Source organism: Eublepharis macularius, chromosome 1 (assembly GCF_028583425.1).
Source record: "Eublepharis macularius isolate TG4126 chromosome 1, MPM_Emac_v1.0, whole genome shotgun sequence".
Taxonomy (NCBI): domain Eukaryota; kingdom Metazoa; phylum Chordata; class Lepidosauria; order Squamata; family Eublepharidae; genus Eublepharis; species Eublepharis macularius.
The window spans coordinates 63122102-63139497 of record NC_072790.1 but is presented as its reverse complement, the minus strand read 5'-3'; the positions used below and the strand labels follow the sequence as shown (position 1 = coordinate 63139497).

The following is a 17396-nucleotide window of genomic DNA, read 5'->3' as shown; positions in this document are numbered from 1 at the left end:
ATTTGTGTGTGTGAGCAAATATATCTGTATACATTCACAAAGAATCCCCATATAGCAGACACTTCAGATTTCTTCCCTCACCCAAAGTGAGCATTTACTACACAGAGAGAGGGGGAGGGGGAGAGAGAGACGGGACTGTATGCAGAGATCAGCCAAGTCATTTTGTTACCTGAGACAGAAAATCAAACTAGTATACCCCACTGTGGAAAAGCATAATATGAACAGAATAACTGACAACTTTCTGCCTTTTAGTACCCCAGATCAGCTACTTGAAGCAAATCACCTTGCCCTACCTTTGTGCAGTGCAAGCACTGATAATACGGTCAATATTTTCCACATTTAATTCCTTACATCTGAATTTCAAGTAGTGTATCCATTGGTTTTCTAGGGTCAGCTCCAGCTAGTAGTTTGACTATAGAAGCCGAGTTCATTCACTCTAAAGTTAACAATCACGTTCTTTCATTATTTCTGTCATCATGACATGGCCTTTTTAAGTTTAAGATACCAGAGATTACATCATTTCCTTATCACCTTACTATATTGTGTGATGTTTACTTGCTTTGTCACAGTATTAAGTGACCAATAAAAAAACCTGAAAATTAAGTACAGGGATAAAACCAGGGCTGGCCCATCTGCTAGGCAAGCCTAGGCAATTGCCTAGGGTGTCAGAGTTGAGGGGAGGATGCCAAAAGAGCTAGCAGGCAGCCCCAGGGGTTCTGGGTAGAAGGCAAAGTGGGACCAGCATCAGAGTTCCATGTCTATCATACATATTCAGAAGTCCCATTATGCTCAATGGGATTTAATACCAAGTAAGCACGTTTAGGATTGCAGCTCTTGGAACAACAACAACAACCATTTGATTTATATACCACCCTTCAGGACAATTTAATGCCCACTCCACAAAGTATGTTATTATTATACCCACAACAAAACACCCTGTGAGATGGGTGGGGCTATGAGAGTTCCTAGAAGCTGTGACTGACCCAAGGTCACCTAGCTGGCTTCAAGTGGAGGAGTGGGGAATCAAACCCAGTTCTCCAGATTAGAGTCCTGCGCTCTCAACCACTACACCGGACTGATATTTCACTGTTTGTTGAATGGGGATGGGGGCATCAAAGTCATAATGCCAAAACCTCACAGGCTGGTCCAGAATAAAGTGACCTTTTTCTATGAGATTCACCGTACCATCCTCAACAGAGCTACACTCTTCTAAATCCATTGAAGTCAACAGATTTAAAAGGGTGTAACTCCATTTAGGAACTACACTGTTACTCCAGGAGATTAGACATCCAGGCTGTGACAATCCTTCTTTAATGGAATAAGCATATACAAGTCTACTCATAATTAAACCCCATGTTATTCAGCAGAGCTTACACACAGGAAAGTATCCTTAGGATTGCAGCTTAAAATTCTTTAATTGTCATTAAAATCCTAAACAGAGTTACTCCAGTCAAAACTGGGTTTAGACTGGAGTATCACTGTTTAGGATTTCACTGTGTGCCAGCAAATTCACAATTAGACATGAAGTAAAGTTGGGGAAGTTCTCAAGCAAATCCCCGTCATAAACCTTCTTATAAAAAAAAATTACATTCTCCTTATTTTGAATTTTTCAAATCTTATCAGTGATCAACACTGGTGTATTTAATTATTTATGAACAAAATAATGTAAATGCATTCGACTTAGCCAAACAACATAATTATAAAGGTTTAATCTTTTAAAGAAAATAATCCCTAAGGACTGTATTTCAAAAAAGAAACTGGAATTTTCAAAATTCTAAAATTATATTGAAAAACAGTATTGGAATGTTCAAAATTTAGGATTGCCTGCCAGCTGATAGTTTAAAGGGACCTGCCGGTGGCAGGGCCCTTTAAACTGCCCAACCCCCCCATCACTCCCCAGCCCCAGCCCCACACTTACCTTCCCCTGCAGCAAAAAACAGCCTTCCTGCCCCTCCTGGGAGGAGAGGAAGGATGCTGCGCCGCAGGGGAAGGTAAGTATGGGGCTGGGGCTGGGGCTGAGGGTTAGAGGGTGGGGGTGGGGTTTGGGCAGTTTAAAGGGACCTGCTGTGGCAGGTCCCTTTAAACTATCAGCTGGCAGGCGGCAGGGGGGGATGCCCCCTGCCACCTGCCAGCTGATAGTTTAAAGGGACCTGCCCTTGCAAGTCCCTTAAAGGGGCAATTTAAATGGCCATTTCCCTGGGGAAATGGCCATTTAAACTGCCCCTTAAACACGAACCAACGAACCAGTATACAGTTCGTGGAAGTTCCATGAAAAGGAGCTTCCACGAACCCGGGTTCACGAACCCCGAACCAGCCTGGTTCGTGGGTTTTTTGGGGTTGTATTTAGGTTTGTGACCATCTCTAGTCTCCAGGCCACAAAAAGTAACTCCCCCATACACAATGGCTGCTTTGGAGGGTAGACTTTATGGAATTATACCCTGATGAGATCCCTCCCTTCTCCAAACCCTGCTCTTTCCAGCCTCCACCCCCAAATCTCCATACTTTGCCCAACCTGGAGGTAGCAACTCTATGTTCAATATACGTTTAGTTTCAGCTCCTGCTCACAATGAAGCTAATAAAAGATGAACTTAACCTTTTAACCACCTTTGAAGCTAAAGAGGAGATTCCACTTTGTACTTGTGACTGTGAGAACAGAAGCAGGAAAAAATGGTCTGAGTTCAAGATGAGTATTAGAAGATTGCTACTTCCCCATTAATTACATGCCAGAGGTGAAGGAAGGCCAGCTGGCAAGACCAGCCATAGCTTCAGAAAATAACTGTGAAAATGGACAAGCATCGAATTATGCCATATCAAAATGGGACAAACCACATGTCTCTGGGACTCATCTGATTTTAAATGCAATTCCCCACCACACAAGGGAGAAACTATGCCCCTAAAGTAGGGAGATAAGATAGTTATGCAGGAATTGGGGCCAAAGGGGCTATAAATGTAGCTAAAGGTATGACAACTCTCATAAATGTATGAAAATCAAGAGCCTCCTGTATGAGGTATGCTTAGCACATTGTTAAATTCAGTGCCAACTGCCAGCTGTTTTTGAGGCAGAATAGCAAATCTTGCTCTAGGCATTGAGTTTCAAGCAAAAGCATGTATGGAAGTGTGTTGAATGGCTGGACATGAATCATGAAAGAGTTCCTTTGCTCTTAAACTAGCCGTACCTATTGTACCAGTAGCCGGAAGTTTTCCTTCTGCCAGAGTTCATCTAGAATAGTATTCAGAAAACAAACTGAGGATTGGGCGGCTCTGATACAAGTATTTCAGATTCATAATTAAACTATGATGTTCCTTGATACTGGAAGATGGGCACTGGTATGCTGGAGTTTCATTCTCTTTTGTCTCCAAAAAATACTAACTTCTTCTGCATTTTGACTGTAACACCCTGTTCCCAAGACCTTGCCCAGATTAGCCTGTTTTCTATGAAAGCCCAATTCCTTTAAAGGCTCCATTCAATAATCTGATCATGGTAGTCCAAGGCTTAGAGAAATTTACTATGCAACCAGTGAAAACAATTTTTATTCCACTGATAAGAGCTGCCAAGTTTGCACTCTGACAGTTACTGTGTCTTTAAGAACTGCTGAGAAGGAAGTATTTACCTATCTTCTCAGATCACTGTGTTGCAACATAGGCTGCATAATTTCACCTTCTGTGCAATTTTTAAAGGTGCAGGAGTATTGTTAGAGTCTGGATCTGGCAATAATTTTATACCCTGAAAACATTTCTATGTAGATAAAACATGGTTTTAGGAAATATAATATAGCTTCTTCTGTGGAAATTTTATTTGTTTTTTTATACACATCATGAATTTATCTTGTAGGGACACTCCTTTTGCTCACTATCTTTGAGTGTCTCATGTCATACCTGTCCAAATACTATATTATCTTTATCATACACATTGCAAAAGAATGCTTTTCCTTCTATGTAGCGGTAAACAGCACGTCTACTTCACTCAACATACATGTAAAAGAAGATCTAAAAACTCACTCAGTCCCTAAATGTAGTTTTAAAGATTCAATAAACTAAATATATATGTACCTTCCTACATATGTATTGCTTTAGCAGGACTCTGAAAAAACTTACATTGATTGTATTCTGAGGCATATGCCTGCCCCAAGCCAAATGTATCATGGGTAGAAAAATATCCCATGATCAAAAAATGTGTTTGTGATGGAAGAAGACATTGTGTTTTACATTACCAAAACAGAACCTGAAAACACACTATAACATTAAAAATTGTATATTTTGATCTTGGTCTTGGACCAAGAGCTCTTCATGGCGAGATAGATGTTCTCCAGGTTATTGGAGGGGAGGGTCACCAGTTATCAGGAAGAGCTCTCTCTTTCCATAATATTTAAAAAAAAAATTCCTTGGAGCAGTGGTTTCTGATGAAAGCTTTTTTAAAAATAAAAACCTTAATATATTTAATGGGATGAGGTAAAAACAGCACCCTGGAAGTCAAATTCATTATATTTCTGAGGTTGTTTTGTACACCAGTAATTTATTTGTTTATTTGATTTATGCTCTGCCTTTCTACAGTGGGGACCCAAAGTGGCTTACATTGTTCTCATTTTCCATGTTATCCTCACAACAGCCCTTTGAGGTAACTTTATGTGGGTTGGTCTGCCATCTTGTCCCTGTGAGGTAGGTTAGGCAGGCTGTGTATGTCACTGGCCCAAGGTCACCCAGCAAGCTTCCACTGAAGAGCAATTATTCAAACCTGGGTTTCCCAGAACTTAAAATGTCAATCTAATCTCTAGACCACACTAGTTAAGTGGCTGCTTTTTGGGAACATTGATTACTTAGGGTCCATCTTAACAATACAAGTGACACGAGTTGAGTCACTGGTCCACTGACCTGACTCACAGTCACACATACAGTCACTAGCACTGTCTGAGGTAAGTACCATGTATGTGTGATTGTGAGTTGGGTTGGTAGATCACCGACTCAACCGTCCTCACTTGTCTCATTTAGCTGTATCATAAGGTACAGGTGACAGTGTACTAAGAGGAAAAAGTTGTAGAGCCATTTCTATATGCATTCTGCCAAACAAGAGCAACTGGGGTAAGTGTTTACCCTAGATTAGGAATCCACGGATATAGATAGGTTGTGTGATTATATATATATCATATACATTAACAATACAGCTGAGCATTGCATGAAGACTAGGGAGATCTGTATTAAAAATGCCCACTTAGACATTAATTTCAGTTGATTATCTTGGGCCACTAACCATCTCTCAGCATAGTCCATCTTGAAGTTAGCCTAGTTAATAGTGAAGAGAACCATGGAACCTTGGAACTCTTTGGAGCATGGGCAAGATAAAATGGAGGGCATTGTTCTAAGAGAGCTGGACTCTGATTCACGAGTTTACCTTAGGCCAGCCGCTCCCCCTCAGTCTAACCTACCTCACAGGGATGCTGTGAGGAAAACACGGGTGAGGGAAACACAATAGCCTCCCCTAATTCCCTGAAGGAAAAATAGTATACAAGTGCAGTATACAAGTTTTATTTTTGAGGGGGATAATAACCACATACTTTGTAAACTGCTGAGTGGGCGTTAAGTTGTCCTGAAGAACGGTATATAAATAGAATATTATTATATTAAAAATGAATGTATATATAAATAATATTTTATTTAGTTAGATTAGTTCTCGGGTGGTTGTGGCTTACAAAACATTTTTTAACCCCCTCATATATCCATTAAACCCACTTTCGAGCTTCTCTCATCCCAACCGCAGGAAAACTAAAGCCGCTTGAAGGAAAAGCGTGGCCGGTGGGGGGGGGGGGAAGCGCTCAGCGAGAAGCTCCGAGTCAGCCGAAGGGGGCGGCGCCGAAAAAGAAAGTGCTGAGTCACTCCCTCGGAGCGTCAATACAGCCCTTGGACTTCCCCCTCCCTTTCCCCGTCGCGCGCGAAACAGAGAGCGCGAGCCGGCGGGGAAGGGAGGAGGGGGGGTGAGGCGTGACCGCGCGCATGCCCGCCCTCCGTCCCTCCTCACGGTCACGTGCTACCGCTGCTGCCGGGACGGTCACTGCACACACACTCGCATATATACATAGAGTCTACTCTGCCTGCTGGTCTTTTTTCGCTTGTGTTGGACAGCTGAAGAGCGCTAAAGAAGAAGCCGCTTCATCCTCTTCAGCGGCGGAAGTAGATCGGGGGTGGGTGGGGGGAGAGAAGAGTCGCTGCCCTCCCACTCCTCCTTTCCGCCGGTGGATTCTTCCGCCTTACCCGCAGCGCCTGAAGCAGTTCGGCGGCCGCCAATCCAGCCCCCCTCCCCTCGCTTTTCCACCGTTGCGGCGGCGACTTCCTCCCGCAGGGGCTATGGGGCTCCTGTCGCAGGGCTCCCCGCTGAGCTGGGAGGAGACGCAGCGGCACGCGGAGCACGTGCGCAAACACGGCATCCTCCAGTTCTTGCACATCTACCGGGCCGTGAGGGAGAGGCACAAGGATGTGCTCAAATGGGGAGACGAGGTGAGTGGAGCCCCCGGGTAGGGCATGAGGAGGAACCTCCAGTGCGCGTGTGCCGCTGTGTGTATGTACATATCTCTGTGTGTGTGTACATATGTATGTGTATGGTTTTCAAAACAGCACTCATCTTTAGTTCGGATTAAGTGTGTGCCGTCCTAGGTAAGTAATGGAATTAGCATGTATAGAGGTTTCCTCAGCCTCCTGTCTGTGACTGAAGTGGGGAAGCAGAGTTCTCTGTCTGCTGAACTTCATTGGTGTGAGCCTGCTTGTCACCAAAGGTAGGTCAGTTTTATACATGTATTTTTTTTTCACAGCTATCATTTGAATGTTAATGTTGGGCTTGGAGAAGGAGATGCGCATGCTAGTTTATCTGTTTGAGATCATGTGGGTTAGATAACTTGAGCCTTGGTGCCTGTGCATACAGGCAGAAACCTTATAATGTGCCTTTTTGAAGTGCTGATTGTACAGCAGACCTGGAAGGCTGGCTGATGTAAATCCTCATCTTGCAAGTGATTTTTTTGGTACTGCAAAATGAGAGTAGCATGTGCTTCTTCCTATAGTGTGATCCTGGGCATGTTTTGTTTGGGAGTACTGTTGGTCTAACTAAATAATGGCAGAATTTAAAGCTTCGTCCTTTTTCTGTAACATGTATGCACATACCCTTCTCAGTGGGTAGACCAAGTTTCTCTGTAGCCAAATTGAATTATCTCTTTGCCGAATTTCATTGGATTGAGCCCCCCTTTCACAAGATATGCATCAGTTTTACAGATTTCACAGCTGAATTTGGTTTGGAGTGTATCTGATTTAGCTTTCACTTCCTGTTGTGTATTTTTAATTTTAGCACGTGAGGATCCCAGACCAAAAAATGCTTGTGGTATCATTATGAAAGATGTTCTCAAGCTTCATTCACATATAGAAGAATGGGAGATTATTTGAATGTACATCTTCTTACTTATTGTGGTAGTTTGGTGCTGTCAAGTCACAGCCAGTTTATGATGTTCCTGTAAGGTTTTCAAGGCAAGGGATGGTCAGAGGTAGTTTGCTATCAGCCTGCCTTTTCATAGCAAACTTGGTCCTCCTTAGTCTCCCATTCAAGTACTAACCAGGGCTTCAAGATCTGACAAGAAAGGGCTGTCTCAACCACCAAGGTCTGTGGTTACAGTGCTTTATGCATATTTGTGGAATATTGTAATAATTGCCATTAATTTCACCACTAATGGCAACTACTTTAAAAAATAAAGTTAAGCAAATTTGTCCAGCGTCTGTTTGTCAAGCAATACTTAATTGATTGTAGTAATGCCTGATTTTACCTCTACTGTATTGAACTGTTTAAAAATACATGTATTGTGCTGCTGATATACGAAGAACTGTTTTATGTGTGCAGTAGGAGAGACAGTGTTTTAACTTCAGCACAGTACTATAAGTACAGTCAGTAGTAGTTCCGGAAGCCCCATGCATACTTTGGTGGTGGTGGAAAGTGCTATCAAGTCACTGGTGACTTATTGCAGATCCTTGTTGGGGTTTTCAAGGTAAGAGACTAACAGAGGTGAGTTGCCATTGCTTGCCTCAGCAGCACTGGTCTTCCTTGGAGGTCTCCTATCCAATTACTAACCAAGGTCAGCCTAGTTTAGCTTCAGAGATCTGACCTGAGATTGGGCTTGCCTGGACTCTCCAGATTAGGACTATACATGCTGTACTCAGTTTCAGTCATCCTTTCTCTGTGTTAATGTGGCTTCTGCGGTCTTTTTCATTTCTGTCATGTATTGTGAGAGAATGTGAGGATCATGTGACTTTTGAATATTGGAGGTAAAGAAATCAATATACAAATACCATAGAAAACTGGCACCCAAGTCTAACATGGGTGGTATGCAATAATCACTGACCGAGTGGCAGGTCTTGTGCATCACAGAGTTCTTCAGTGCTCCACGTTCACTGTCCTTTTTTCTGTGCTGGTATAACATTCTGAAGAGTTAAACGTTTTTGCTAGGAATTAGTTTGCACATAATATAAAATCTGATACAGGCATTATTTGTGGAAATCACATCAAACCAGTATGGTGTTTATTTGAACTTAAGTTCCTCACAGACAGACAGCGTGGCTAGTGGTTAGACTAGGGATCTGGGAGACCTGTGGAAGCTTGCTGGGTGATCTTGGGTCAGTCAAGCAGCCTAACTACCTCTCAGCCAGCATTCTTGTGAGGATAAAATGGAGGAGAGGAGAAAGATGTAAGCCACTTTGGGTCCCCATTGGGGGGGAAAGATGGTATAAATGAAGGAGATAAATAAATAACCGTGAGATTCCATGCTGTGTATAATCTTTTGCCACCCCTCATCCTTGAACTGTTTCTGCATTTACAAGCACTGAACAGTGCCAGTATCTGAAGAAGATGGAAGAAATATATGATGATTTGCCACTGAGACAAGCTTAATTTTGTAGCCCATTCTATATGAAACGCTTTTGATGATGTAACTTGGGCTGACCTTGTGCTCAAGACTTTAAGAAAATGTATTTGTTTATGTTAATGAATATAGTAACATTGATTTTGAAAATTTGCCATACAACTTTGTAATAGACATGCCTAAGATAATTGCCACATGATTATAAAAGGTTGCTTTCATAAGGCATCTCTAGACTTGTGTTGCCTGGGGCCGTGGTACTTCTCAGAAATTGAAAATGATTGTCCATGAAAGCTGTTGCATTGAATTAAATCCAAGGTTTGTTACGTTAATTACTTTAAAAACACACACACCAACATTTGTTTCAGAGCTGCATGAATGAAAATGGGCTGTGACACTTTTATTCTTCAGAAAGGAAAATGTGTAGGAGCTATTTTGTTTTCAGTGGCCATTTCCACCTTTACTTGCTGGAAAAGAGAACTTGACAAGGATTTGCCAGGGTTTTTCATCTTCAAGAGGCTTATGCTGACATCCTAAACAGTGTTGTGGACTTCTAAGCTTGTTGGTTTACAATTGTGCTGTTGTCCTTCTAGAGTGTTGTATTTTGGGTATAGGGCAGCAATTTATGTACAAAATCGGTATAAATTTACATGGTTAAAGGTTGTTCTATACTCTAGTCAACCAAGTTCTTAATGAAGAATAACTATGTAAAAATTACATGGAGTCTTAATTTGCGTTACAGGGGAAAGGAGATCTTTTAGATGCTGTTGAAGTTTATTCTTGCTCTAGAACAAATCAAATTGAGGAAATCACAATTTTTATAATAAAGGTTAAGAAGAATAACATATTTGTTTGATATTAACTAAGAATATTAATTCATCTAACCACATTTTAAACTCACCTTTCTCAATGGCAAGGGAATAGATTATAATCTCGACAGTATATTCTGTGTAGTATCATTTTTATGCCAAGCAACATGTATATTGGGCAGTGCATATTTATATTATGCCACCATGTGCTAACGAAGATGTTACAGTCTTAATAGATGTGAAGCCAAATGCATACTTACTCAGAAAAGGCCCGGTGTGGACATTTACACTACTGTGTGAAAATAACCTAAGTTCACTGAATTCAGTAGACTTATGACTGCACTGTTAGTTACTCCAAGATAAGCTTGTCCCCTATGCATGTTTGCTAAGGGAGAAGTCCTTCACTCTCTGGGGCTGACTTCCATGTACATATATATATATATATAGTATTGTGACCTTGGTTGTTTAATTGTTAAAGGTCTACTTTAATGCTTGGAGCTTTGAGAGAAGTTTTTAAAAAATGTTCCAGCCACAGTTAAGAACCTAAGTGCCTCTGATTTCAGAGGGAAAACCTAGTTTGGTTCTAAGGCAGCATAAAAAAAATATGACCTTCAGTCAGTGAATAGTAGCTTACGATGTAGTAAGCAAAAGGTTTCTTACTCTTCCTTTAGTAACACACACAAAAGATTAATTCTGTTCCTGAATTTTAATTCCTATCTCAAATACTGTTCTGGTACTCCTTCCAGAGATTATAAAATGCTTTGCCTGGAGCTGTGAAAAAATTATGGGGCCGGTCTTCTACTTTTTCCTTGATTTGGCACCTCTGTTCTTCCTGCTGTTACTATTCAGACTTCCAGTATCATCCTTATTAAACAAGTTACTGCTGTTTTTGGTATTCTGCTGGAAACATTTATTTCTGACATTTCTGTAGATATCTTAATATGTAGTGTTACATTTTTTCACTGTTCCCCCTTTTTACTTGCCTATTTGTTTCTCCTACATTTTCCCAAAGCCATTATTAAAATATCCATGCAAACTTTTATTTCTTTTTAAGGTAAATAAATTTCAGTTACTGAATTTTGGCTTCCAGAATTTTAGTTTAGCAGTCTTTTTTCCTTATTTTAATAACAGAATACCCTTTTACTGTCTGAACACTGAGGCTATGTGATAAAATATGCTGTATTGTCCAATCTTTTAGCTCCCAGAAGGCAAAAACAAGATTCCCCACAGAGAGGCTGTTGTTCTGCTTATGGTTATTTGCCAGCCTATAGGAATCTTAATAAGTCCCCATTGAGCAGTTCCGTAGAACTGATGCTTGGACTTTGACCAGCGGGCCTTGTCCACAGGCTTTAGTGTCCTGCATACCTTTCCGTGCTCTTGTCTATGGACACTCCCTACATGCACTCCCTTCATTAGTTAATATCAAACACTCCCTACTCCCTGAAGAGAAAAGCATTATGGAATAGAAAGCTCCACTATGAGTTTTGTCTTTTGATCACGCCCATGCTATAAAATATAGGGAAATTTCCTTAACGTTAACGCGAAGATCCTGCTAAGAACCTGCGCTGTCAAATATTCTGTAGCTATTTTTATATAAATCACTGTTGAATATAAAAATCAAATGTTCATAGTTACAGTGAGGGAAGTGAAATGCAAATTAAATTGTTTACAGATCCTGCTTGTACAAATTGTGCTGCTGTCCTTTTTGACAGTGAAGAGAGGTATTTACTATATTCATCTGCTGTGATAGAGCAACAAGTCCATCAGAAACAATTTATATATTAAGGGTTCTGGAAGACTGTTGTTCTTGTATTCTGTAGAATGTGTATTCTGCAGAATGAGTCACCAGTTTGGGTTTCACCTTTGTACCTTTGTATTTGCTTGGAACTTTCTCTGTTGCTTTTTGGAAGTGAAAAACCTCAAAGTCATTATGCTGTCCTGGGCTGAACTCATGCATGTACACTTGTAGCTTAACCAAACGTGCCTTAATTCACAATGTTTCTCTGACATCCAGTGTAAATGAAACAGAAGTTAAAAGTAGGTGCAACATGGAAATCCATGATCAAGCTCACCTGTCTCTTTTTCTTAGTTTAACTTGAAGGAATTGAGTTGGGGGATGGGACACTTTACTCTCTCGCCATGTCTCTTACTTTACTAATATGAATTCCCTTCCTTTCCCTCCTGCTTTACATAGCCATTTCTGTATATCTTTATACTTTCTCTTCAGTATGCTGAAGCTTCTCAAACATACTCTTGGCTGAAGGACCACAAAATTCACTTGTAATCTAACCAGCAGATTTGTATGCCTAAAGTGTAGGAGACTGGAGACAATCCTCGTTGTTAGGGTAGTTTCCCACTGTGAAGTTCTGTCTTGTGTTATTATTATCTAAGGTTTGAGCTTGAAAGTAATGTTAGAAGGTGGAGTGGAGGTGAAAAGTTTGCTTGGAAAAATAGTTTTCATTTTAGATTTTATTTCATTTAGAATAGAGTGTGTGTTTTTTTATTAGGAAAATTTGAGTGTTGTGCTACTTGTTAAATTATAGTAGCGATGCTAAATGTAGTGTCTAAGTGGCAAGTGAGAGTCTTTCCTTCCCTGCTGTAGCATCCAGGACCATCGTCCCTGCTCATTGAAGCCATCTTGTGGGTTTCTCTATCCATGTCCCAAATCATTGGCTGGTAAAGAAAGTTGTGTTGAAAAATGATTCTGGATGGCTAGGCAAAAACAAATATGCCAGTTATCTTGGATCCATGCCCGCCTTTTAACAAGTTAGAGGCTAAATGACTTTTAAAATAAACACAGGGTCTTTTCATTGCACAATGCCTAGGGTTCCTTGTTAGAAAAATGCTTAATTTATCATCTTTTAAAATATTACTTGCATAGACCACCTTTATGGATAATTGCAGAGCAAATACAGTAATGCAACATATCTTGACACTCTAAAATAAAACTTCTTTAACCCATTACGTAACCTTTCACACAGTAATTAACTAACCTAAAGTTCAAAACAACTTGTTCCAGTAATCCAACTGAGATACATTTTCAGCTTGCTGAAATGTAGATTCTAATTAAAACATGCAGCTTTTGTGTTTTTTCCAACCACACCCACACCTGAGGGATCTGATCTTTCCCCCCCAATATCTAGCACACATGAGAAGCTGCTTGTTGCAGTTATATTCTGAGGCTCCTTTGGAAGGTCAGCAGCAAACTTTTAATAGAGGGAAAACTCTGGAGACCAAGACGCAATACTATATTAAAACTATCTGATTTTTTTGTCTCTGCCTTCTAATATAGCTGTGCCCCAGGGCATTGCTAATACGTATGAATAAAAGGTGTGTCGCACTGATTGCAATACCAGCATTTACCTGAACTTTGCTTATATCTTTTACCAGTGTTCAAAGGAAATAAATGTCAGCAGTTACCTGAACTGTTGGGGGGGAAATGTCTAAATGTTCTGTTTGCCTCAGATGGGAGACTTTTAAGGACAGTGTACTAGTTTTTCTCCTTCCAGTTCTTAACATTTCATATAAGATCTGTTAAGACTGTGATCTAAAGTGTGCGTGCATGTGCATGCATGCACACATACATACACGTATATTGAACTTCCTCGAAATTAGTTCCAGCACAGTTTAAGGTTGCACTGTTAGTAGATTGTTTTTCTGTGTCTGAAAACAAACTTATAACATACTTTTCTCTAAAATGATGTTTCTGGCACAGAAATGTGTCTCTAAACAATAAAATTCATTAGTAAAGTCTTCTGTGGGTAGATAGGTTTGTGGTATTGGCCTGGTTTTTGATGCAGTTTGAAAAGTGTTCTTTGTTTTCTAATCTGTCACATTTTTTTAGCTGTGTACAAATGGCTATAATCTCTGGGTTTAGCGCTGCATAATAAATCTAAACCCCGCTTCCTGGTTGTGGTATGTATTGCACATCCCTTAGTTATGTCACACCATGTGATACAGATTAGCATTCAGTGCTCTCTTGTAAGTAGAGAGGTAAGAGTCAAAAGGACTATCTACTTGCTAAGCTTGTGTAGATGAGCCACAGCTTTGAGCCTGTGTACAACGAGGTGTAGCATGTCACCGTACTTTGAAACGCTGTGCCAATATAGCTTGTCTGTTTCAGGAGGAACTAGAATGTGCCTTTTGTCAGGAGAGAGCGGCAGTTATCTTGGCCGCGGAAAGAGTATTGCACCTCTAAAGGAGCTTTCTGTTCCCACATAACCTTGTGTGCTTTGAGCATCTCTGTAGTCTGTAAAAAAGAATAACCTTTGTGCCAGTTGGATACTCACAAATGGGGCTGTGGACAAAGTTCATCCGTTGCTATGGGAGGGAAGTGCCAGTGGGTTTTCATTGCTGCTGATCAAAACACCCTCAAGAACACATTGGCAGCTGCTGAGTGCTGGCCCTTTTGGCTTCTGTAAATAAGAAGAGGTCTACTGGATGTGGTCAACGGGCATCTAGTCCAGCTTCCGGTCTCAGATCGGCCAGTCAGTTACTCTGGAGGGCCCACAACAGAGCTCAGCAACATGGCTTTCCTCTGTTGTTGTCTCCTGACACTGGTATTCAGAGGTTTGATGCCTTTGAATGTGGAAGTAGCCTAGTGGCTACTGATAGACCTGTCCTCCTATTTGAGGCTTATGCTGTGGACTTCAGGAAACTGTTGGCCTGCAGTGTCTTGCCTGAGGAGACCAGGAAAGCTCCCCTGGCTTTCTGCAAACTATGCAAAACTGAATTAGTCCTCTAAACTGGGTAGAAAGCCCTCCTGAATAATTCATAAGAGGGACAGGGGCTATATGCTATGCTATTGGATATGGTATGCTGATAAACATATGTGCCACAAGGGAGATTCCACGTTGCTTAACATGCCATGTAAATTAGTTATTGTTTCAGAAAGATTTTATCTCTGTGCTCAACTTCATGCTTATTTTCAAATTTTCTGTTACTGAACCCTCTTGTATTTCACTTGCACTATGTAATCCAACTTGGATTGCAGTGAGAGGGCAGACAATAAATCAGTTAAATGATTGTGAAAATCCAAAGTTAAGCGTTCGTAATGTTCAAACCCACATACAACCAGCTGCACTTGTAAATAGTGATTAATGTGCTGCGCTCCAATAACTGCTCAAATGTCTGTATTTTGACATTTTCCAATATAATGCATTACAACTGTGTATATTTTGTGTTACTCATTAGGTGGAATACATGTTGGTAGCTTTTGACCATGAGAAGAAGAGAGCTCAGTTGTCTCTAATTGGAGAAGAAGTTCTTCATACTTTGCAAGAAAAGGGTGAAAGAGTAAATCCTAAGTAAGTAACAGCTGTTCTTAAAGTTGCACACTGATTTCCCAGAAACTTGTCTGTTGTCCTAACTTGCGTATACTCATATAGCAAAAATACTGCATTTTTATATGTGAAAGATCATTGTCGTTGATGTTCCAGATGTTCAGTTCATTGTTTTCACCTTAACAAAACATTTGCAGTTATATTTTTGCAATAGTCAGGATTTTATATATGCTTTTCACAATTATAAACAATGGTAATTGTCCCCCATGCTTTTTAACATCTGTGTGAAACCATTGGGAATGGTCATCCAGAAGTTTGGGATGGGTTGTTACCAACTCAGATCTGTCTTGCACTTCCATTGAAATCCTGTTATCAGGAGCAGGCAACATAGGGCTTATGAGCTATTTTTTCCATATCTTTATCACAAAGACTATGCTTATGTTTGAGGGACAAGTTTGAAGGCTTCCGGCGGAGGGGGGGGGGGGGCGGGGACCAGCAAAAATTGTCCCTATGGGTGTACATGGATATTTTCAATGGAATCCAATCAATTTAGTAGTAATTCTGACAAAATATTGCTACATCTGATAAATAGCATGGTGGATGTGGAACTTTTTCAACATGTCAGCCTTAGTACATGATTCCTGTTTGCAATCATCCGCTTACTAACTCATAATTACTATTACTCAGTACTTCTACTTTTGTGAAATGGACCTCAGAAGTATCATTTTTTCTTGCAGCCATCCAACTCTGTGGAGGCCAGAATATGGAAGCTATATGATTGAAGGGACACCTGGACAGCCTTATGGAGGAACCATGTCCGAATTTAACACTGTGCAAGACAACATGAGAAAACGGCGCCAGGAAGCTGCTTCTGTTCTGAAAGAAAATGCAGCTCTTTGCACTGTCACATCTTTTCCAAGGTTAGCTTCTGTGTTTCTAGTAAGGCATGTAAAACCCCTTATGTTCACAATGACTGTGGATTAAATGAGAGTATAATAGTTGTGCATTTTTTAATTGGAGAAAGGAAGATTTTAATTTATGGTGTTAGATTTTGTAATGTTTACAGTGCATTTTTCTTGCTGCATTTTTAGATGTTATTAGGCAAAAGTGTGCAATCTGATTACTTTGTGCAAATGTAAGGGTTCCAGTGTGCACGTGAAGCTCTGCTGCTACAAAAGATAATGTGTTTAGTGTAGCAGGTCCATTTCACACAGGAGCTTTTGTTGGTAGTTCAGAGTGTACCTCAGCTCAGTATTTTGACTAGAAACTTAGGTTTGCTCCTGTGTGCTTTTCATGCTATTGTCCTCTGTCCGGTATTCATTTCTAACTCTGGATAAGTGTATTTCCAGGGTTGCCTGAACCTATGGTCTAATAGCCATGTGGGCTGGGAAACTGCAATGGAAACAGGAAGTACTTTCTCCTTTGTCCGAGGAGCTGTGCTGACTGGAGAGAGGCAAAGGCCATTTTTTATCCCTGCCCACCGCAGCCTTTCAACCCACATTGCTTGTCTCATGACCTTAAGCTCAGGTCAGAAAGGACTGCTGTGAGAGGGGACCACAGAAAAGATGTTACTTTGAATTGGTGCAGGGTTAGCCAGTATGTTGACGGAGTAAGTCATAGGGACCATATCACTCCTGTCTTGGCCCATCTACACTAGCTCCCAATTTGTTTCTGGGCACAGTTCAAGGTGCTGGTGTTGAAATTTAAAACCAAAAATGGCTTGAGGATCCAACATATCTGAAGGACCGCCTGCTCCCTTACAAACCTGCCTGATTGATAGGATCATTATCTGGGGCCCTGCTTTCTGAGACTAAGGGAGTAGCAACTCAAGAGAGGATCTTCTGGGTCTTGGCTCTGAAACTCTGTCCCCTTTCGTTGTCATTTTCCACTAGTGGATGAAAACTTTTTTTGTTTCATCTGAACATCCTGTCCTATGTTTTAATTGTTTTAAGGTTTTTGTATGTGTGTTTTAACTTGCTTTAATGTGTTTCATTTAGTTTTAATATTTTAAGACACTTTTTCATTTATTGTCTGCTAGCCACCTTGGTGCCCCTGACAAAGGCAAAAGTGCAGGGTATGAATTTTGTAAATAGGTATGATACAAGATCATTCTGTCTGTGGATAGCGGGATCCAGCACCTTGGCTTGAGCTTTTATGGAAAACTTGTTCTTTAAAAGTGTTGCTGGCTGATCTTGGTATCGAGCTGCTCCTCATAATTTTTCTTCTTTAGAGCTGAAGTGGCTGAATAGATTTAGGATAAGCAGTATCTGGGAGAAGGGTAAAATGCCTTAAAATTAAAAATGGATTTTCAGTGCAATCCTAAGAAGAGTTACTCTAGTCTAAGCCCACTGAAATCAATGGGCTTAGGCTGGTGTGAGTCTGCTTAGGATTGCACTGTTTATCTCTTACTTTGTTTGGTTTAGTCA

The 17396-nt window shown here is 40.7% G+C and overlaps 1 protein-coding gene across 1 annotated transcript in view; it reads left to right on the top strand.

The window, feature by feature from the left end:
* Window positions 1-6040: 6040 nt before the first annotated feature.
* Window positions 6041-17396, top strand: part of GCLC (glutamate-cysteine ligase catalytic subunit) — a 30110-nt gene continuing 18754 nt past the window's right edge. Inside the window, exons 1-3 of the mRNA XM_054979693.1 lie at window positions 6041-6486; window positions 14882-14994; window positions 15708-15890. Coding sequence (XP_054835668.1) covers window positions 6337-6486; window positions 14882-14994; window positions 15708-15890 — 446 coding nt within the window. The 5' untranslated portion in view covers window positions 6041-6336. The remainder of the gene's footprint in view (window positions 6487-14881; window positions 14995-15707; window positions 15891-17396) is intronic.